This window comes from Molossus molossus, unplaced genomic scaffold (genome assembly GCF_014108415.1).
Source record: "Molossus molossus isolate mMolMol1 unplaced genomic scaffold, mMolMol1.p scaffold_m16_p_1, whole genome shotgun sequence".
NCBI classification, from domain to species: domain Eukaryota; kingdom Metazoa; phylum Chordata; class Mammalia; order Chiroptera; family Molossidae; genus Molossus; species Molossus molossus.
In genome coordinates this window covers 55,897,292-55,919,934 of record NW_023425344.1, presented here as the reverse complement: position 1 = coordinate 55,919,934, position 22,643 = coordinate 55,897,292, and the positions used below count along the sequence as shown (strand labels likewise).

The window sequence follows — 22,643 nt, the reverse complement described above, 5'->3', positions numbered from 1 at the left end:
ATTAATTTATAACTTTTTGTGTTTATTAGATACTATCAAGGAAGGGAATAGTGTAACTATAAGGTGATAGACAAAGTTAGGTAAGACAGAGTTCTCTATAGGCCCTTTGTCTGAGGTTAACAGTTGACCTTTATTTAAACTCTAGTTCTGGGTTTTTAGATCAGCTAGTTTTTGATTTACTTTTCTAACTAACTCAGGACAGCATTTCGTATAAAAACCTATTCAATTGCAATAATTGAGATTTCTATTGTTCCTTTGTGCGTAAGCACCAAGGGGGACCTTGGCGTGCTGATTGTTCCATGAAAGGTGAGCTTGCATAAGGAATGTGTAGTCCGTCTTTGCTAACTATTCTTATTCCATCTTCATCATATACTCCTGTAAAGGGCAAGGGAGGGCCAGGAATCCTTTGCATACTTCTAGCCCCTCTAGATGGGTACCATAGTTTTCCTTTTATCCAATAAGCTATATAAGGAAACCCTTGAACAGTGGGTAGGGGTCGATACAATTTTCTTTTATTCTCTTGAAATAGTCTTTCTATCTGGGGAGGAGGCACAGGAGTATAAGGTGCCTCCATTAGTTCTACCTGTTGCAGTTCATCCATGAATTGTTTATTAGAGACTTTCGGGGTAAATTTTTTATCTAATTGAATTGGTAAATTGTTAAGACAGTCTGGACATGCAGTGGTGACTGTTTCAGGGGAAGCTGGAGTTTCTTCAGAATTTAATTGAAGAGGCATGATTGATACCTTGTTTGTTACTCCCAGGTCAGTCATATAGTAAATTAACAATTCCCAGTATTATAATTCCCGTAATACCGATTAACCCCACCCCATGCTGCGTCCTCTTCCTAGAAGATGCATCCTTGAAGCTCTCCTCTCCATCCGACTTTTGTCAGGCAATGTGGTTGGAAGAGGATGCGGCACTTTTTTATCTGATGGCACATAAACTACAATTCTGTGGCACACCAAAAAAATTATATTTTTTGCTGATCTGACAAAAAAAAAATAGGTGCAATTTTGATTCATTCTCACTGGATTTTTTATTTGATAATCTAAGGGAAAATAGATCAGTACCTCTGACTAGTCAGGTTTTGCATGTTTTAAAAATTCTTGCAGCACACCGGTTGAAAATCTCTGGATTAGAGGAAGAGGGAGGGGTGGGGTGGGCAAGGCAGGGAGGGAAAGGAAGAGGAAACAGGCCCCGGCTGGCTATGGGTGAAGCCAGCTGAGAGGCCAGAGGAGAAAACAGCAGGCCCTCGGGGCACTCAGAGGTTGTGCCCGGTCCTCCAAGAGGGCCCTGGAGCTGCTGGGACACTCTCTCCTCTGAGCCAGGACCCATGATGATAATTCTGGATTGTACAGGATTCTGCTATCTTCTAACAGGAGTCAGAGTGGTTCTGATTAATTCCCCTCAAAACCAGACTTCTGGCAAAGTATGACGAGAGAAAGGGCAGGTTACCAAATCATCCCCAGCATGTAAATTACCTAAAACTCACTATAAAAGGACCAAGAAGGATAGGATTTTGTTTACTGAAACCTTTCTCAGACAAAGGTCTGAGTTTAAGGGAACCCTCAGATGAGCCGCTTGTAGGTTGGGGATGAGACCCCTAAAGAGCAGTCTGGAGTTAAAATGAAGTGCTTCCAGTGAGGACAGTTTTAACTTGAGGACTTTCTTTAACTGAACGGGTATGCAGGTGTGGTCCCAGAGCTGGGCTTGAAAAGAGGCTGACCTCTGCCCCCAGCCTCCACAAAGCCCTACCTTTGATGTTGAACAAATCTGTAAAAATAAATGGGGGGGGGGACAGGTTTCAAGGGGTGCAAAATGATCAAAGTCTGAGGCACCCCTTGTCTAAGTTTGATCCTGCCAGGAAGCTCTCGTACCAGATGGCCCATTGCCTTGCATCATCCTGGCCCCTCCCCACCTGCCTTTCTTCTGAGCTTCCATTGGGAACTCCTGACCGAGACCTCAGCCAGGGGCTCAGCCAAGGCCCCCATGTCCTTGTGGTAGGAACATCCACCATCAGGTGGGGTTTTTTCCTCTGCCCAATCCTTTGAAACAGTTTTAAGATCTGTAAACTCCTTAGAATAGAGCTTGTATAACGCAGATAATATGTAACTTTTGATAAGACAGTACTTAGAGAATTTGAGAGGTTTTCAACATTAGCAAGGAAAGGATGGGTTTATACTATACTGTAGATCTCCTAGAGAACCTGCTGATTCCACATGAGTTGAGAGGCCCCTCAGGGCAGGGTGGTGGCAGAGGGAAAGGAAAAACTATGCAGAGGATAAGACAGACATCTCCCGGCCCGGACAGCGCGAGCTGTTTGCAAGGACTGGACACTCAATTTGAAAAGTGTTATTTTGGAGAGACTTCCGGTCAAGATGGCGGCATAGGTAAACGCGGTATCGCGTCCTCCCACAACCACATCAAAGTTACAACTAAACTACAGAACAACCATCATTCAAAACCGCCTGAAATCCAGCAGAATGGAAGTCCTACAACTACGGAATTAAAGCAGCAGCCACATCCAGACTGGAAGGAGGGCGGAGGCGCGACAGGCTGGTCCCACACCCACGTGTGGTGGATAAAAATCAGGAGGACACCTCGGCTGGGAAGGTCCTTCCTGAGGACTGAGGGGTCCCCATCCCACACCAGATGCCCTGCTCAGGGTTCCAGTGCCAGGAAGAGAAGTCCCCATAACTTCTGGCTGGAAAAACCAGAGGGAACTGAGGCTCAGGGAAGCTGACACGGCTGGAGCCCCAGGCAGCTCCTTAAAGGGCCCACGCACGGACTTATCAGACTCTCTCCCTCTAAGCTTGGAGGGGAGGCAGCTTGAGGGACGCCAGAGACATACAGGGAAGAACTGAGCTGTTTGGCACTGGAGCGAGGGCTGGAGAGGGGGCTTTCTCCGGGACAAATGTGCTGTCAGAGGCCTTTGTTCCTTTGGTGAGCCCTTCCCGGGGGCAGCAGACAGAAGCCATATCTGGGACTCCAGCAACCTGGCTCACACTGGTGATTCCCTGAGGCCCTGCCCCACCCAAGCCGTTGCCAGTTGCTTAACCATAGGATTGGCCTGTCTTGGACCCTGCTTCAGGTTTTCCTAAATTCTTTCAAACAAGCAGCATCTGGTCTCAGCTAGCCCCATACCTCTCGTTAAGTAATACACAGAAACAAACTCAGGGAGGCAGCCAAAATGAGGAGACAAAGAAACAGGTCCCAAATGAAAGAACAGAACAAAACCCCAAGGAAAGAACTAAGTGAAATGGAGATAAGCAACCTAACAGATGCTGAGTTCAAAATACTGCTTATAAGGATGCTCAATGAACTGAGAACCTCAGTGAACTTAGTGAGGACCTCAAGAGCATAAAAAAGGACCAGTCAGAAGTGATGGATGCACAGTCAGAAATGAAGGAGGCCTTAATGGAAATAGAGAATAATTTACACAGATTCAATAGTAGAGTACGTAAATCCAAGAAGCAAACCATCGATTTGGAATATAAGAAAGCAAAAAACGCCCAATCAGAACAGCAAAAAGAAAAAAGAATCCAAAAAAATGAGGATAGTGTAAGGAGCCTCTGGGAGAACTTTAAGCATGCCAACATTCGCATCTTGGGGGTGCCAGTAGGAGAAGAGAGAAAACAAGAAATTGAAAACCTGTTTGAAACAATAATGGCAGAAACTTTCCTAACTTGGTAAAGGAAACAGACATACAAGTCCAGGAAGCACAGAGAGTCCCAAACAAGATGAACCCCAAGAGGCCCACACCAAGACACATTATCATCAAAATGCAAAAGGTTCGAGACAAAAAGAGAATCTTAAAAGCAGCAAAATAAAAGCAGTTAGTTACCTACAAGGGAGTTCCCATAAGGCTGTCAGCTGATTTCTCAAAAGGAACAATAAAGATTTAAAAAAGAAAAAAAAATAAAGAAAAGTGTTATTTTGCACCCAGTAAAGGGTTGGGCCTGCTCAGTCTTTCCAAGTTCTTTGTAGAACTCTGACAGCATATTCAACTAGGACCCTTATTCTCTTCTTTTTAAACCACCTATTGAAGTATGATAGACATACAAAAAGCTGTTTGTATTTAACATATGCAACTTGATGAGTTTGGAGACAAGTATATGCCACGATCACCATGATCTTGTCATAAACATATCCATCTGCTTTAAAGTTTCCTCCCACCCTCTTTACCATGATCAGTGTGTGTATACTTAACATAAGATCTACCCTCTTTGCAAATTCTTAAGTATACAGTACAGGGCGTGTGGTTAACTATAGGCTCCATGCTGTCCAGTAGATCTCTAAGACGTATTCGTCTTGTATAACTGAAACGGTGTGCCCTTTGACTAACACCTCCCGTTTCCCTCTCTCCACAGCTCCTGGCGACCACCATTCTACACTCTGCTTCTGTGAGTTTGGCCATTTCAGATTCCTCATATAAGTGGTATCATGTAGTACTTCTCTTTCTGTGACTGGCATATTTTACTTAGCAGAATGCTCTCCAGGCTCGCCCATGTTGTCCCAAATGTAAGCATTTCCTTCTTTTTTAAGGCTGAATAATATATCTATTGTATGTATATACCACATTTCCTTGATCCATTTGGCCTTCGGTGGGTATTTAGATTTCTTCCGTGTCTTGGCTATAGTGAATAATACTGCAGTGAACATGGGAGTGCAGGTATTTCTTTAAGATCCTGATTTTAATCCTTTGGATATATACCCATAAGAGGGATTGCTGGGTCCTATGGTAGTTATAGTTTTAATTTTCTGAGGAAGCTCTATACTGTTTTTCCTAGTGGCTGCAGCAATTTATGTTCTCATCTCCATATTCTTACCAACATATGTTATTTATGATCAATAGATAGATGATAGATAGATAGATAGATAGATAGATAGATAGATAGATAGTCAAGGACCCTTATTTGTAAATGTGCAGTTCCTTTTTTAGGTTTCACACATTGCTATTAGTATGCTAGGTAGATCCCTTCAGGGTTGTCACTTATTGCTAAAGAGTTGGGCACTAGTTCTACAATATCACCCAGCATGTATTGAGGAATAGGCTTTACTGGTGTAGAAAGCTTTCCGCCCACACCCCCTTCCTCTGTCCCCACCCCCCATGGATCTCCCCTCCTGTAGGACAAGAGTGAGTAAGTAACCTTAGCCCTGTTTGTACGGAAATAAACATATTTCTTAATGCAGGCAGTTTGGACTTAGGGTGCTGACTCTTGATAGAAGTTGATCAGAAATGCCAGCTGCCCTACACCTGGGACCTTGGTACCTGGGGAGGGATAAGGAGGGCTGAGGGGAAGTCACCAGTCCCTTGGGAAGCTGAGGGTGGTTGGTGGCCAGGAGTCCTGTGGGCACTAAGTGAGAGGTGAGGTGCAGATCTTTTTTTTTTAACAGATGATTTTTCTTATTTATTTATTTTCCTCACCCGAGGACATCTTTGCATATATCTTCAGACAGAGCAGGGGGGAGAGAGGGAGAAAGAGAGAGAGAGAAACATCGATGTGAGAGAGACACATCGAGTGGTTGCCACCCACACCACCCCAACATGGCCCGGGGACAAACTGCAACCGAGGTACATGCCCCTAGAGGGAACCCAACCTAGGACTCTCTGGTCTGCAGGCCAACACTCTGACCGCTGAGCCAAACCGGCCAGGGCGATTTTTCTTATTTATTTATTTTTAAAATACTCACCTGAAGACATGCTTATTGATTTTGAAAAGGGAAGAAGGAGAGAAAGAGAGGGAGGAAGAGAAAGAAGGAGAGAGGGCGAGAGAGAGGGAGGGAGGGAGGGAGGGAGGGAGGGAGGGAGGGAGGGAGAAGGCGAGGTGCAGATCTTACTTTTCCCCTTTCCATAGACTGTACCTTAACCCCAGCCCCAACCCTTGCCTCATCCCCAGCCAAAGGCTTTCTCCCCTCCACTCATGGCTGACGAGGACTGTCCTGACCCCCAGGCAGTCCCCTCTTCACTGCCATTGCCCCTTTTCCCCACCAGAGATAGTACTGAATAAACTTGACTTTTTCATTTAAAGCCATTTTTACCCATGGAATAAATCATTAAAGAATAACCGTAAACTCTTGTGTTGTTTATTTAGCCCTGATTTCATAATATGCAGGAATCAGACTGCCTTGATATTTCACAACATGCTGTCTTTGCCACACTGAGTTGAGTGGCTATCTAAATGCATTACTCAAGCCCTGCCTGTGTGGCTCAGTTGGTTGCACACCATCCCATGCACCAGGACGCTGCCCGTTTGATTCCAGGTCTAGGGCACATGCCTGGGTTGCAGGCTCAATCCCTGGTAGGGGCATGAAGGAAGCAGCCAATCAGTATTTTGCTCTCACATCAGTGTTTCTCTCTCTCTTTCCCTCCTTCTTTCTTCCTCTCTCTCTAAAAGAAGCAATAAACCATTCTTTAAATAAATAAACACACTACTCAAGCTTCATCTGCTTCTAGAAAGTACCATCAAACTACCTCAAGTGAGAACAGACTGAAATAATGTTCACATCAGAGTGTACATTGGGAATTGTATTTTTAGCTACCTGGAGATGGAGGGGAACCTGCAGCTTACCCCTGGCTTGCCATTCTTGTCCAACATCAAGACCTATTCCTTCTCTCAAACAACTAATGCCACCCCCGCTGCCCCTCTTGCCCATGTCACTGAGAATGTGGCACTGCACAGCTTTTCATCAGTGTTCACTCCTTCTTCCTTTTGCTCTCAGAAAGCTCAGGGTTAAGAATGCTCCACAAACATTTATAAATAACAAGTATCAAATCACTAGGGTGTGATGGCACATTTTATAAATCACCTACATAAAAGTAAGGAAACCCAGAAATTTAGAAACCTCTGAGAGTCAGGCTGATCACAAAGTAAGCAAGGCCTAGGGTCATTTCCTTTCTTTTTTAGGTCCCTGGGATATTAAAGTAATTAATAAACAACAAAACATGGTGTTTTGGTTATCTGTAACAAACCACCTCAGAACGTAGTAGTTAATACACATTCATTCATTTGCTCACAATTATTCCGTTTGGGCTCAGTAGGGAGAGCTTGTCACCTGTTCCATGTAGCAGTGACTATATTCATCTGGAAGTTAGACAGGCTGTGACATCCTCTGGTTCCCTCTCATGTGGCCTCTCTGCATCCAGTGGGGGAATCTGAGCTTCTACCACAGTAGTGGGATCCCAGGAGGGTCAGGGAAAAAGCTGCCAGGCCCCTAAAGGCCTAGACCTGGAACTGGCCACTTCTCTTGGTTGAAGCAGGCCAGCCCAGGTGTAAGGGGAGGGAAATGAACACCTTCGATTGGAGGAGCATGGAGCCTACAGAGAAAGGAAGAGTTGTTGACTGTCATATTTGGAGATGCCTACCATATGGGATAGTAAAAATTGTGGTGTTTGCATTTAACACTTTAACACTTTTGACATAAAAGTGTGCAATGACTGTCTGATGAACCTCTTTGAGTATAATATCAACATTCTAAATTGAAGGCGGGGCCCAAAGAGCCCTTATTGCTTCCTCCTGTCTTAGAGTCTGTTGTTCTGGAACCTTAGAGTGAAGGAAGTTCTTTCTCTCTCTGAGTCCTGAATTATTGTGTAATTTGTAACAGGCATCAACAGTCATTCATTCCTAAGGGCACTTATCCTTCGGAAAGTCCTTGTTCCTTTTACTGTAGGTATACTGAGGTCATAGGAAAAACTCCCCACCTACCTGGTAGAAGCACTAATCTCTTCCCACATGTCTGCCCCGTAGAGTGTGATGGGGTCATTAGTCCGCATACCTGCCATGCAGCAGCCACTCCCTGTATGGAAAGGTGGAGTCTCACCTGTAGGGTGAGGTGATCCTGTGGCATTTAATAGTGCCAATTAGCAGTGGAGGGGACACGTGCTGTAAGTCTGAAGTGAGGAGGATGCACCAAGGGGCTTTGGGAGCTTGCATGAGAATTTGGGGGCTGTGGTCAGACAGTGTCTGTAGCTGCGATGGGGTGAAGAAGATGGAACTGAACAGAAAAACAGCCAGGCCAGGTGCTGGAAAGTTGTGCCAGAGCCTGACAATAAGACAGAAACTACTGTGGGATCACACACACTGCTATTTTGGGGACATAGGTGTGTTTTTCTTTAAATTTGTTTTATCTATCTATCTGTCTATCTATCTATCTATCTATCTATCTATCTATCTATCTATCTATCCATCCATCCATCCATCCTCACCCGAGGACATTTTCCCATTTTTTGTTCAGACAGAGTGGGAGGGAGAGAGAAGAAGAGAGAGCGCAAGAAACATCGACGTGAAAGGGACACATCAAGTGGCTGTCACCCGCAGGACCAACCAGGGCCGGGGACAAACTGCAACCGAAGTACTCGCCCTTAGCGAGAACTGAACCCGGGTCTCTCTGGACCACAGGCCGATGCTTTCTTTAACTGCTGAGCAAAACCGGCCAGGGCCAGTTGTTTGTATTTTATATAATTAGGTCCTTTTTGTCCTTAGTGTTTAGTACATTTTTAAAATGCTAGTCTGGTCAGCTGTGCTAAGAAGAACCAAGAAAGAGGTTTTTGTCCAGTTTGAACCAGAATTTTAAAGGGGAAGCAGCTTACCAACTGCCTGACAAGAGAGAGAGAGAGAGTCCCAAAGGGAAGGTAAACTCAGGGCAGCTGAGTTGGAAACTCTTGTTCAGAAACTCTCCCCACAGAGAGGTATGTTTATCAAATCTGGATCTCTCCCTCCATCCCCACAGTCTGTTATTCCCTAGTGGCCCAGACAAGAGGCAGAAGGGACCTCAGTGAACAATGAGAAGGAAGACTGAATTGGGGTTGGTGGCTCAGGGCTGGTGCAGGTAGGAGTTTGCTCCCAAGAGTGGAGCCAGCAAACAGAAAATCTGGGCTTTGTCGGGAGATGGGGTTCAATTTGAGCCTGAACTGCTGTATGCCAAATACTCAGGCAGGTAGGTTGCCAATTTTTTTTTCTAGTTAATGAGAGAGGACACACACAGACTGCAGAAGTCACCTAGGAAGAGGATAAGGGGATGAATGGGCTAGCATGGCCCCTTAAGCAAACTAAGGCACAGGGCAGAGCTTAGCTAGATAGCTGGAATCCACAGCAGAGATGGGCCATGGCCAGTGTGGGTCAGTGGTTAGAGCATCGGCCCATGCACCAGAAGGTCTTGGATTTGACTCCTGGTCAAGGGCATGTACCTAGGTTGCAGGTTTGATCCCGGCCTACGTCAGGGGGCGTTCAGGAAGCAATCAATCAATATGTCTCACATCAATATTTCTCTCTTCTCCTCCTCCCTCCTTCCTTCCACTCTCTCTAAAAATCAATGGAAAAAATATCCTCAGGTGGGGATCAACAGAAATAAAAAATAAAATAAAGCAGAGATGAGGCAGAATTAGGGGTAAGGAAAGGCTGCTGATTGTAGATACATGAGATCAGGGAAGCACACAGCCACTGTGGCCATGACACTTGGAAGACATGAATCATTCCAGACCCCATCCAGGTCTGGTTCTCTGGGGCTGCTGCTTGAAGACCTTTAGTAGCTTCAGCTGGGTAGAGCTGGGGGTGGGCAGCGACTGTCACTGCCAATGTCCCAGCCCTCCCCTTACATACTGTTCTAATTATATATAAATCTGAGTAATACACTACATCAAAAATTAAGTGGCTTAACACACAATCCTTTTTTTGGTATTTTGGGCAGGGCAAGGAGGGATCACTCTGCTCCATATGTCTACCGCCCATGACTCAAATAGCTGGGGACACGGGAGGGCCAGCAGGCGCTCTCTTCCTGCAGGCTCAAGGCATCTCTCTGTGGTCTCCTGTGTTCTCTCCAGCATGGAAGTCCCACTGCACCTGACTTAGTAGTGGCTCAGAGCTCTAAGAGCAACAATTTCCAGAGGCCCAGGCAAAAGTTGTAAGACATTTGTCATCTAGCTTCAGAAGTTCCAGCATATGGTGATTTCAACCACATTCTATTGATTTAACAAATCACTAAATACAGCACAAATTCAAGGGAGGAGATATAGATATCACTTCTCGTTAGAAGCGGCAAAGAATTTGCCACTATTTTTTAACGCATCACAGCATCTCACCAAGTCCTTAGCAAAGTCTTCCAGCTGAATTCCGTGTCCCCAGATTCTCACTGATGGCAGCTGGGAGGCAGCAATGCACAGGGTAGGAAAGTGAGGGTTTCAGAGGCCACTAGGCCTGCATTCTGGTCCAGGCAGGATCCACCACTCGGCAACTGGTTGAGCTTGTTAGGCTGCTACCTGTCTTATGGAGCCGTGGTTTCCTTGTGTATAAAATGGGAATACTATTACTATAGCAGCCAAGAAAATGTACTTCTCTGATCTTCCAGTGCAGAGCATAATTGACCAAATGGCCCTGCCCCAGCTGCTGAGCTCTGAATTCTGTCCTCTGATATTCATCTGTCAGTACCAAGGCCAGTTTGCTAGGGCTTCTCCTAGCCCATGACTAAGCACAAGAAGCCTATGCCTGGAAAGTGCCAGACTCCTGGGATAGGCCAGTTTGGCTTGAGGACTCTCCAGGGCCTTGCTGAACTTTCTCGGAGTTGCACTGTAGTAGAAGATGCTTCCTTCCACGCCTCTCTCCTTCTCAAGGATCACACCTGAATCCCAGGCCCAGCTCTCCGTCCATTTCCCTCATAAATCTCTTGCACAATGCTCCTGTCTGACTGTTTTTGAGGGACTGGGACAAACAGCCACCTGCTCACAGGCCCGCTGTGGGTTATTAAATAAGTGGGAGTATGTAAGCACCGAGCCAAGGCCTGGCACATAGTTGGCATTCATTCCACTAATATTTATTGAGCCCCTGCTGTGTGTAGGCTTTAGCCTGGGTGCCTGGGACATAATGGTGAGCAAAGCTGATGTCAAGGGCAGGGCCACCTGCTTGAAGCTTCTTGCTGACTCCCACTGCTGAGAGATAAAGTCCCAACTCTTCTATGGGACACACAAAGAGCCCTTCAAAGTCTGACCCCAGGAGGCCTCAACACCTCCCACTCCACATGCTGCACACCTGAGCTTATCATCAAAAGGCGCTTCATTCTTTCCCCCTGCAAGCTTGCTCTTCCTTCCCCAGTGTCTTAGCACACCTTTTTCTTCTCCTGGGAATGCCTCTTCTCCCTTGTACACACCCCTTGCGTGACAAACCCTTACACATCCCCCCAAACCCAATTCAACTGTGGGGTCCTACGGCACAGGGCAGAACGAGCTTGGTGGCACAGATCCCCGCACGATCCTTATAAAGACAGTGTTACATTGTACTATAACTGCTGCAACAATGTCCCCGCTAACTTGTGAGCTTGTCGGTAGCAAGGGCAATGTCGTATCCCTTCTGAATGCCCACTGCTTGGCACTTGGTAGGCCCGCAGTAGGTATCTGCAGAGTAGGTAAGTGAATGAGCCAAGGAGGCAGGCGACTTTTGGAGGCGACCTCGGGGCCGGCAGCGAGCCGCAGGGGTGGTGGGAGGTGGCGGGGCCTGTGGGGTGTCAGGGAGCCGCAGGCGCTGGGGGACCGCCTGGGACAGGCACGGCTGGCACGGGCCGAATCGCAGCCTCCGCCGCGGGCACATGACTGCGGGCTCAGCCTCCGCCCCGCCCGCCGCCCGCCTCCCGCCAGCTGCTGGCTGCGGCCTCCCTCCCGCTCGCGGAGCGCTGGCGAGCGTCACGGCCTGCGGCTCCCTCTCGGGCTCCTGAGCTGCGCCGGGTGGGCGCCGGGGCCGCCCTGGCGAGGGAAACCGAAACCAAAGCGGCTCGTTCAACTCCCGCCCGCCAGCCAGGTGCCCCGCGGGCCCTCCCGCCCTCCAAGGATCACGGAGCCCGCGCACCGCGGCCGGCGGGCGTCTGAGGGTCCCGGGTCTTCCTGCCGCGGTCCCGCCCTGCTCCCGAGCCGCGCGCAGGATGGGCAGGTGCTGCTACTACGCGGTGGGGACACTGTCCCTGCTCCTGCTGGTGACCAGCGTCACGCTGCTTGTGGCCAGGGTCTTCCAGAAGGCCGTGGACCAGACAATAGAGAAGGTGAGGCGGGGCTGTGTGTGTGTGTGTGTGTGTGTGTGTGTGTGTGTGTGTCTGTGCGCGCGCGCCGTGGGCGTTGGGGGTGGGGTGGCACTTCCAGTCCTCCCTCCCACTCCTGAACCTTGTGCAGGAAACATTTGCACCTCTGCAAACCCTCCGGATTGGAGCCCTGCTCTTGTCTTCTCCGCGTTGGTACGTAAGGGTTAAAGAAGGATAGAAGGATGGAGAGGAATGGAAATGACTGTGTTCCCTTTATAACAATAAGACTGTGGATCTTTAAAAAGAGCTTTCACTTATATTCTATCATTTGCATCTCCACCCCCAGCCCCAACACCGCACTGCCTACATCCTGATCTCTTTTGGGCCCAAACACATTTCCCTCCTACTTCATGAACACAAAACTAAATGAAAGACACCACAAAAGAGGCACGTTTGTTGTCTGCTTGCTGTGGCCTTTGAAGTGGTGTGGGGCTCCAGGTGAGAAGAGGGTGTGTACTCTATTGTGTTCTTGCCTTCCTGGGCTGGGCAGGGCAGTTGGTAGCCAGGCCAGGCCTCTGGGCTGGGTGACATTTGAGTCCATCAAAGCCTGTGCCTACCCGCCTGCTTAGCAGGGTGGTATCTTGTACCAACAGTCTGTGTTGCTTTGTCTCATCATTGATTCTTGCTCTTAAACAGCCATAAGCTTCAGGCAAAGATGCATTTATTGATTCTTCAAAGAATCTGAATCTGCCTCTTCCCCTAGATAAGTGAGCTGGAGAGCGAGCTAAACATTTCAGAAGACTTCTCTATCATTTAATATCACGTGTGGTCATTTCATCTGCCTTTTCACTCACATCCACCAATCTGTGTGGAAAGAGGAACAAGAGAGAGTTACTGCGATCACTTTTTCCTTTCAAAAAAATCATTGCAGCACCCTTTTGTTTCTGTTAGCCACCCATACTGCATGCTTCATTTCCCCACTGGCTTGCACTTGCTTCTGGCTGGGTAAAAAATCCCAGGCCTCCTCCAGTTTGAGCACTGCACTGACTCCCTGTTAGTAAATTGTTACATTCTAGTGGCAACAGACATGTTCCTTCCATAGATGTTTCCAAAAGCCTTCAATTACTTGCAAATCCGCAGTTAAAACCAACTTAAAAAAAACCCCGCCATAGCCCTGGCTGGTTTGGCTCAGTGGTTGGAGGAGCATCAGCCTGCAGACCAGAGTCCTGGGTTTAGTTCCTGCTAGGAGTACATAGCAAAAAAAAAAAAAAAAAACCACCATAGAAAAAGCATAACTTAACTTTTTAAAGTACACTTTGCCAAGGGAAGATGAAGCCCATTGTCTGAGTTCTTGAAGACTATTGTTTTCCCTGAGCACCCATGTTCAAGGAAAAAACAGAACAGAATATTCTTCACTCCTGTCCACCTGGATATCCCTGGCAAGATTGTTTAAAAATATAAACTCTTGCTTAGGTGACTAGAGTCAAACAATCCAATTATAGTCAATATATGAATTTTTTTATGTGGCTTTGAAAGAACGGCTGTTTCAGGAGAGATCTATGAGACCAGTGATCTCGGCAGTGCCCCAGGCATTACCGGCCTTCAGGTGCTCTGTGGGTCTGTACTTCATGGGGGCCAGGGGTACCTGTAAGGCATTTTGGCTGGGGCTTGAGTTTGCATTGATATTTGGTGACTGGCTTTTCTTGAGGTATTCTCCATGAGAATTGGGCTCTGATCCAACCAATAAGTTATAGTGCAGGGTAAGTGGACTTTCAAACTTGCCCAGCCCCATTAAGGAACACTGTACAGTGTGGTATATGAATCCAAATGACAGGCCTAACTTCAGTGGACAGATATGAGGATATTAAAAGTCAACCAGAGGTTTCATTTTCCCACTATTACCATTCTGCTGTTCTGGATCATCTGTAGGGTGGTAGCATGGAATAGTGGGAAAGAAGAAGCATTCTGCAGGTCAACACTCCTGAGCACAAATCCAGTGTACTAGCCAGGTGACCTTTTGCTAGGTAGGTGCTTAACCTTTCTTTTTTTGTTTTGTTTTGTTAATCCTCACCCGATAATTTTTTTTCCCATTGATTTTTAGAGAGTGGAAGGGAGGGAGGGAGAGAGGGAGAGGGAGAGAGGGAGAGGAACATCGTTGTGAGAGACACATCACATCAATTGATTGCCTCTTGCATGTGCCCCTACTGGGACTGGGGATTGAACCTGCAGCCCAGATACGTGCTCTTGACTGGGAACTGAACCCATGACCTTTTGGTACTCAGGCCAACACTCTAACCACTTGACCACACTGGCCACAGCTGCTTAACCTTTATTGATTCTTGATTTCTCCATCTGTAAATGGTTCACATAAATAGAAATGTTATAAGAATTCTTGAGGAACATGGGAGTAATTTTCATGGGATATAGTTAGTACTTTGTAAACAATAACAGTCTTATTTTTTTTGTTAGAAGCCATGTAAGCAAAGAAAAAAATACATGAGATTGCAAGCCAAACACCTGTCTTCAAATCCTAGCCTTGCCATTTACAAGCTTTTTGGCTTTGGGCAAGTTCTTTACCTTCTCCGAGCCACAATTTCATTACTTGGAAAAGCAAAGATGTTAGCTGTCTTGGGCACCGAGCTGCATTTACCATGAAACTCACAAAGCTTAAGCTTAGGGCCCATCACTTGACAAGCCCTTCCAAGGCCCTGTACCTAATTCTGCATCCAAAATTTTACTTTCCTTAGGAAGGGCCTCCTCACTTTAAATAAGCTACACACGGACCCTGGATCTGCCTCTGTGTGTGTGTGTGTGTGTGTGTGTGTGTGTGTGTGTGCTGTTGTGAGTCTGAGTGAGGCCCTCTGTATAGAGCACTCAGCACAGTATCAGGCACAGAATAGAAGCTCAATTATAGCCGCGTCATTATTTCTAATAGTGTCACGATTCATTCAGAACTTGACTCTAATATAATTGTAATATAATCCACTCTGATACTTCAAGTTCTTAGTTGTTTCATTTGATGAATGCCTATGCCCTGGCTTGGCTGCATCAAAAAGAGAAGAGAGGCCCTGGCCAGTTTGGCTCAGCAGTAAGCGCGTCGCCCATGGACCAAAGAGTCTCGCGTTCGATTCCGGCCAAGGGCACATACCTCGGTTGCGGTTTGTCCCCAGCCCCAGTTGGGGTTGTGTGGGTGGCAACCAATCGATGTGTCTCTCTCACATGGATGTTTCTTTCTCTCTCTCTCTTCCTCCAGCACTATCTGAAGATTAATGTAAAAATATCCTCAGGTGAGGATCAAACAAACAAAAACAAAAAGAGAAGAGAGGAAAGGGATGAAATTCTAATGCGTAGTTTTGGCTAATTTCGAGAAGCTTAGTAGCATAATTCCTATCAGAAGAATTTGTCTCAAGTGATAATTGTCCTTGAGTCCTACAGTGATCAGAGGCGACTGAAGAGAGATTTTAACTTTGACCAGTGCACAGAGTGGAAAGAACCCAAACTAGTTGGCCTCACTGGTTACTGGCTTGTATTGGGCAATCCCTGTAGTTGTTTTCTGTTTAACTTTTCTTAATTGCAAAAGAGGTCTAGTGATGTTTCCCTTTTATCTGCCCACATTCATTTTCTGGGGGATGTTCTGAGCATTGAACAGGCCTTCAATGGAGCGTGTTGATTCCCCTGAAGACAGAGCTTTGCACAGACCCAACAATCGCTTTTCCTCTGTAGAGCCTAGAAGGGCAGGGTTTTATGTTACCTTTCATTTCATTTCTTTTGGTAACCCCACTGATTGTCTTGGCACCCAGCACAGTGCCTGGTACGTGGCAGGTACAGAATGAAAGCCTGTTGCCTCACTATTGATCATTTTAGTTGAAAGAACAGTTTCCTGAGAATCAGCAGAACATGGTTAAAATTCCTTTTTCTGTCACTAACAAATACTTGAATTAAATGGAACAAACTGAGTAGCAAATTATTGAACCCCTCAAAACCTCACTTTCCTCATTTTGAAATTGAGGTTAATAAGAATAGCTCCTTTAGGGTTGTTGCAAAAATGAAATAAAGTGATTGATGTAAAGCATCTAGCACAGTCCCTTCCACAATGCCCAAATAGTAACAATTGTTGTTGTTTCTGGTTGTTTTTTTCTCATCCAGAAATGTAAGCTTATATAGTCGATAAGGTTCCTTCTAGCTCCAGAATTCTGAGAATCTATGAGATGGGCATGTGACCTTTGCTTGAGAGCAATAGTGCAGCTCAGAATATTAATTTGGCCTTGGACTTGCTGGTACTTTGAATATCCCCCAGAAATGTGGATACAGACCTGGCTGAAGTCAGGGCCAGTCAATAAGAGATGCGCTGGCAAGGAAACCAGTGAATAGGAAAGAGAAGGTTCATGTTTCGCTTCCTATTTGCTTCCTGCAGGCCAAAGAAGGATGATCGCATTAGGTCTCAGGGATAAGATGAACAGGACAAACGCACTTACCCTTTGCCAGAACCTGAGGCTCTGGGTAAGTGAGTCCCAGCTGGCCTCTTTTGGGAACCATAGCAACTGTGGAGCTTCTGCTGATGCCTCAAGAAATATAATTACTGATTATTTAACCAAATAACACTGATTGGTGAATATGCACAGGTTTTTTTAAAAGTCAAATTAGTAAAGTATCTTCATTGTTGTTTATCTGAAGTCAATCATCTATATATAATCTTTTTTTTTTAATCCTCACCTGAGGACATTTTTCCATTTTTTGTTCAGATAGAGTGGGAGGGAGAGAGAGAGAAACATCGAGGTAAAACAGGGCCGGGGACAAACTGCAACTGAGATACGTACCCCGCTAAGGGAACTGAACCTGGGTCTCTCTGGACCTCAGGCCGAGGCTCTAACCGCTGAGCCAAATCGGCCAGGGCCTATATATAATCTTTTTTTTTTTTTTTTTTTTAAATATGGAATGCTTCACGAATTTGCGTGTCATCCTTGCGCAGGGGCCATGCTAATCTTCTCTGTATCGTTCCAATTTTAGTATATGTGCTGCCGAAGCGAGCACCCTATATATAATCTTAAAGGGCTCCCTCTTGCATATCTACCTTATTAAATTAACTGAGTTGTCTTTTTTCAGAGTTATGAAGATTTAGACTCTTAGAATAAGAAAAAGCCTTAGACATCACTTAATCTGTTATTTTATTGTCAAGGAAGCTGTGACTATGTTCTTTTGTTGTTGTTGTTGTTGTTGTTGTTGTTGTTACTCCTCATCCGAGGCTATATATCCATTGATTTTTAGATAGACTGGAATGGAGGGGGGAGGGAGAGGAGGAGGAAGGGAGGAGGAGGGAGAGGGAGAGAGAGAAATATCAATATGAGACACATGGCTTGGTTGCTTTCTGCATGACCCTGACCAGGGTGGGGGGATCAAACCTGCAACCCTGGTATGTGCCCTTGAACAGAAATTGAACTCACAACCCTTTGGTCCTGGTACGACACTCTAACCTCAGAGCTGGATAATGGCAGGTATCAAATTGCCTTTATATTTATATGACAGTAGAAGCGTAGATGAGGCTTGTGGAAGGCCGAATGAAAAGGAAGGGGTAGGGTGGGTGTGTAAGCTGGTCTAATTCACGGTTCCCTCCCCCGCGGTGAGTTTTGGTTTGTTTACATCTGGTGTGATTGCCAGCACCTCTTTCCTTTCGGAAGATTCCTGGTTTGGACAATAAATTCTATCCTCACACATGGTACTGCCCTCCACTTTTTGGCATTCAAGGGGGTGATGCTCTCTAAAGAGCTGAGGCCCCTCAAGTTATCTTAAGAAAGACAGATTTTTTTTTTTCCTTTCCTAAAGCTGCAAGAGGAAGCTCATAGAAATCTAAGCATGAGAACCACAGCCCAGTAAGGCCTCCTAAGAGTACAGTAGAAACTGGAAAGTCAGCAGGGCCCAGGCACACTCTGCCTCCCTCTCCTTCCACTGCTTCCCAACAACCAGCTTCCTCTGTTTACTCCTTGGGCCCCGGCTGTTTGTTCATCTGGGGCTTCCCCAGCCTCAACCCTTGGTGACCCTCCAGCTGCTGAGCCTCCCATGAGCATGCTTCATTTCCTAGTTTCTCTTTTCCGAATTTGTCCGAGTAATGTAACTGGCTCAACACAAGCAGAAATCATAGATTTATAAACAGAGGCAGTATCCTTGCAAGATTCTTGAACTCCTAAGCAAAAGTATGCAGCTCCTCCCTGGCTTTTAGAAATGTGATCTTGTGATATCAAAATCATATTACGTTTCTTTCAACATCTTACTAATTCATGGTGATCATAAGTACATTCATTATTAATGATTAAGACAAGGGAGTAAGCCAGGGTAGTCCCTAGACCCTACGAACCGCATCCAGATCACTTAAGGAGATGTACAGACAGACCGCAGCAGCCCTGCTGACCAGACTCCGTCGGAATGGCACCCGGGGTGCAGAGCTGACCATGAAGTCCATGGCTGGTCTGGGTGGCGATTGTGTAGGCCGTGTCTTCACTCCTTAAGATAGCACTTCCTTTTCTGCACCTATGTATTTTATTCTTGGTTTTGTTTATTTTTCTGATAAGACAAGAAATACATGTCATTATAAAATGCCAAATAACAACGAAAATTCATAAAGCAGAGATAACTACTGTTAACACAGTGTTGGTTATTCTACCTCTTTATTTATGTATATAGAGTAACACATTACAAAAATGAAGTGCTTCTATTCCCACTCTTTATAATTTCAGCTCTGTTGAGGTTATAATTGACACATAAAAGAGATGGCAATTCTAATTGAGGGTATAACTACTAATAATTACAATTATTCTGTGAACTTACATTAAAGGAAAGATGGGGGGGGGGGCGGTTCCAGCCTGTGGAAACCATTTTTGCTTTCTTGTTTAATAAAGTGCAAAGCTTCATTCTGTCAGGCCGCTGCAACGCGGCCATCTGTTCTGCCTGCCAGACGTTCGCCTGTCCCAGGGAGGACTCAGCAGGTGGGATTACAAGATCATTAATGAAAGCACAGGCTGCTGGCCAAGTGACTAGTCATTTGTGGCCTACATCATCAAGCTATAAACTATGTATGTACACAATGTACTAATGAAAGGACCCCTTTTAATCCAAGCTGGTAGCTCGTCAAAAGCAACTGAGGAAAGTAGAGGCGGCGTTGAGGGTCTGCTCTGCGTGTCTGACAGCACTCGCAGACATATAGTCACTCGTTTATTTAGCAAATGTTTACTGAGTGTGGACTGTCTGTGAGGCAGTGCTGAGAGCTATGGCTACAAAACTATACAAGACACTGGCCCTACGCTTACAGATTATATGATCTAATTCAACATTTTGGCCTCAGGCCCCTTTATACTCTTAAAACTTATCAAGAATCCCAAAGAATGTATGTCTCTCTGGGTTATATCTCTTGATATTTACAATATTAGAAATGAAAACTGATAAATTTTTCAAACATGAGACTAGACAAGCACCTTTGCCATCAGCTATCAGCGATGACATCATTGCAGGTCGCGGAGTCTCTGAAAACCCCGTTCTCCACTCATGAGAGAAGGAAAGTGGAAAAGGCAGGTGATGTCTGAAAACAGTTTTGACCTTGTGGACCGCCTGAGGGGGCTTTGGGGACCCCCCAGGGATCCTCAGACCATACTTTGAGAACTGCTGATTGAGCTTTTATTTAATTAATTATGTTGATTTTTAAAATAATATAATATCTCTGTTATATTTCTGTAAGACGAGTTTGGAAACTATATTCCCAATATTTTCAAACCAGCAGGACTTTGTTTAATGTATTAAGTAGTAAATGTCCTTTTAGTTTCCCCACGAATCCAGTGTTAAACGTGGTCGTTTGGGACCTCACTGAGGCAGAGTCACTGGTTGTCTTGTCTTTTCTTGTGTGATAATCGAAGTAGACTAGAATGTTAGCATCTCCATGGTTGAATTACTCAGTAATTCCCCTCCAGCCTGAGCCCTGGCAGGGATTTTCAGTGTGCATGACATAATTTAGTACTTAATGCTAGCCCGCAGCTCTCTGAGGGCAGGGGTCCTGCCGGTGATCTCTTCCCAAACTGCCAAATACAGTGTCAACAAAGCAGACCAGCAATAAATGTTGCTTGGATGAATGAAGGATAAATTGATGAACACTTACATCTCCAGGGATGATTTTCTTTGCATATTGTTGTTCTTGTGTTTAGTTTTACATTTTTGTCCCACTCTGTAGGCCAGTGGTCATGTGTTTGCCTCACTAATACTTACACCTTTAAAACCTGGAAACTTCATCCAGTAATCCAGATTTCCACCTTCTCTTGAAACACGTGGCTTTGCAGTGCCGGCCCCACCGCAGTCCTGTATGACGGCAGCCTGGGCAGAATAGGGGCTGCCCTTCGGATGGGACCCCCTCCCTCTCCCCGCTGTCCTTCACACTCCTGGTGGCTTCCCGACTCCCAGGCTCGGGGAAGGCATCTTTTGTCATTGTGCTTGCTCTCTGGCCTTTCTTAGAGCACAGGCATTTGCTTGTATCTGACCTTTACCAAGAGAAGGAAAATGGGAGGGTTAGGCATTTAACGAAAATGAGTGAGGACATATTTCTCGGTAGAAATGAGTGCTGTTGCTGTGGTTTTACATGCCAACAAATGGACAAGCTCACTCCCACTTCACTCATTACCTTGCCCACCTGGCCCCCCCAGCATCTGAGCTTTGTACCTTGGGGGGCGGGGGGAGAGAAAATGCCATTATTAGAGTAATGTACTCATTCTTGCAAGTCTCATTTTAAGGATACTTGTTTTAAACATCATGCTTCTAATGATCAAGAGTAATGGAAGGAAGAGGAGACATAGATAAATAAGCACTGAAAACACCACTTATTTTGTCTTTGACAGATACAGTCATAACCAAACAGGTTGTAGAATAAGACTGGCCCCACGAGTGACACACGAGCCAGGCGTTGTGGCCATGGCCGCGTTTCTTACTATTCACATCTTAAAATGCTCTTTCTCTTCCACTCCTCAGCCACTCCCCTCCCGTGCACATGTATTTCCCCAATTTTCACTTGGTCCTTATGATTAAGGGTCCATCTGGTGTCTGCTTTTTCTCCCTTTAGGCCGGCAGTTTTCAACCTTGGTTTCACATTTATAATTACCTGGAAGCTTTTAAAAAGTACCTTAGTGGGTGTTTTGTAGCAGGAGCTTTTTCATCATCTTGTTCCATATGGAATTTATAGACAGAGTAGCAGCTTACATATGAACTGACATTTGAACCTTGACTGTCAGATCACATTAACCGAACTTATTATAGTTGCAATTAAAGCAAAATGAGTTCAACAACAAGGACCTACCAAAAAAAAAAATGCCAATGCATTTTTCCTGAGTTAAAATAAGGTCAGAGAATAAGGGTAACACGTTAATTGCAGTTTATTTCAACAGAGAATTTTTAAAAAGGTGAGTAATGCAAATTACTTATATTATTACTATAAGAGTCTAGATTGAGGTTGCTTAATTTCATGGAGAAAGTTTTAAAAAACACACCAAACCAGCTGGGTTTTGCTATTTGGTAAGTTTTATTAACCTGGAGTCCATTGAGAATCCTCCACACGCTGTGGGGTCTCAAAGTTGGTCTGCATTCTCTCTGGGTGAATTTAGACTATGTAGATGGCAACATCAATGCTGAAGTTGTGTTTAATTATTAAGTAGCACTCTGTTGAACTAAAAGAACAATCAGCAGTACTCTTGAGTCCTAAAAGTTTCCTTAAAAGTATTGCTTCTTCCCATCAAAGCCTAATGCAGTTTCCTGGTGCTTATTTTTACCATCTGGAAGTGGCTTCTACCAGGACAGCTGGTTCAACAACTCTCCTGGTGTCACCTTCCCGAACCAGCTCTACCAGGTTAACTTGGATGTCTTGTGTCTTGTGACTGTCAAGTCATGTCAGCTCTTGGCAGAAGCAGCTAATCCAGCCTGTACCTGGGGAACAGTGGTCGGTTGGGTGTATAGAGTGTCTACTGGGAAATGACCGATGATGACAGGTGACAGGCTGCATCAAATCTTGGCAGGGCTTAGTACGGCAGGTCAGGGACCTCAGACTTTGTCCTGTGAGCACTGGGGAGTGTCTGCTCAGATAGGCAGGCACTTCTGACAGCACTCTCTGGAGGCTGAGGTAGAGGATGGATTTGAAAGGAACCAGGCTGGAGAGGAGAAGACCTGTTAGGAGACCACCCACAGTATTGGCACAGACCAAGCTGGAGATGCAGTGGGCACAGGAACAGCAATGAAGAAAAGGAGGAGGTAAAATCAGTAGGACTTAGCGACTGATTAGGGGAGAAAATCATGAGTCCAATTTTGGTCCCGTCGACTTTGGGCAGCCTCTGAGATGACCAGATGGGGATTTTACAGTGGATCCATACAATTAAAATTATCTAAATATTTTTAGTCATAAATCTTTGTTTGGACTGAATTACTGGGCCTTGCACATAATTGTTCACTGTTACATACATGTCCACTTTGTGTCCTTAGCTAAATATCTTCTTGAGGACCAGCCCATGCCTTTGGGCATATAGAAAGCTCTCAATATATACATATTGGCTAATTAACTGAAAAGTAAGTTTCTCAGTCCAAATGATTGTTTTGGCTGTTGACACTGCAAATTCACCACATAATTGGATA

The 22,643-nt window shown here is 45.5% G+C and overlaps 1 protein-coding gene and 1 non-coding gene across 2 annotated transcripts in view; one reads left to right on the top strand and one right to left on the bottom strand.

The window, feature by feature from the left end:
• The first annotated feature begins 11,664 nt into the window (after positions 1-11,664).
• The window catches only part of SCARB2 (scavenger receptor class B member 2), a 55,859-nt gene continuing 44,880 nt past the window's right edge, over positions 11,665-22,643 (top strand). Inside the window, exon 1 of the mRNA XM_036264956.1 lies at positions 11,665-12,023. Coding sequence (XP_036120849.1) covers positions 11,907-12,023 — 117 coding nt within the window. The 5' untranslated portion in view covers positions 11,665-11,906. The remainder of the gene's footprint in view (positions 12,024-22,643) is intronic.
• On the bottom strand, positions 16,924-17,030 carry LOC118621127. The gene has a single exon (XR_004957630.1). It is a non-coding gene; the product is annotated as a U6 spliceosomal RNA (small nuclear RNA).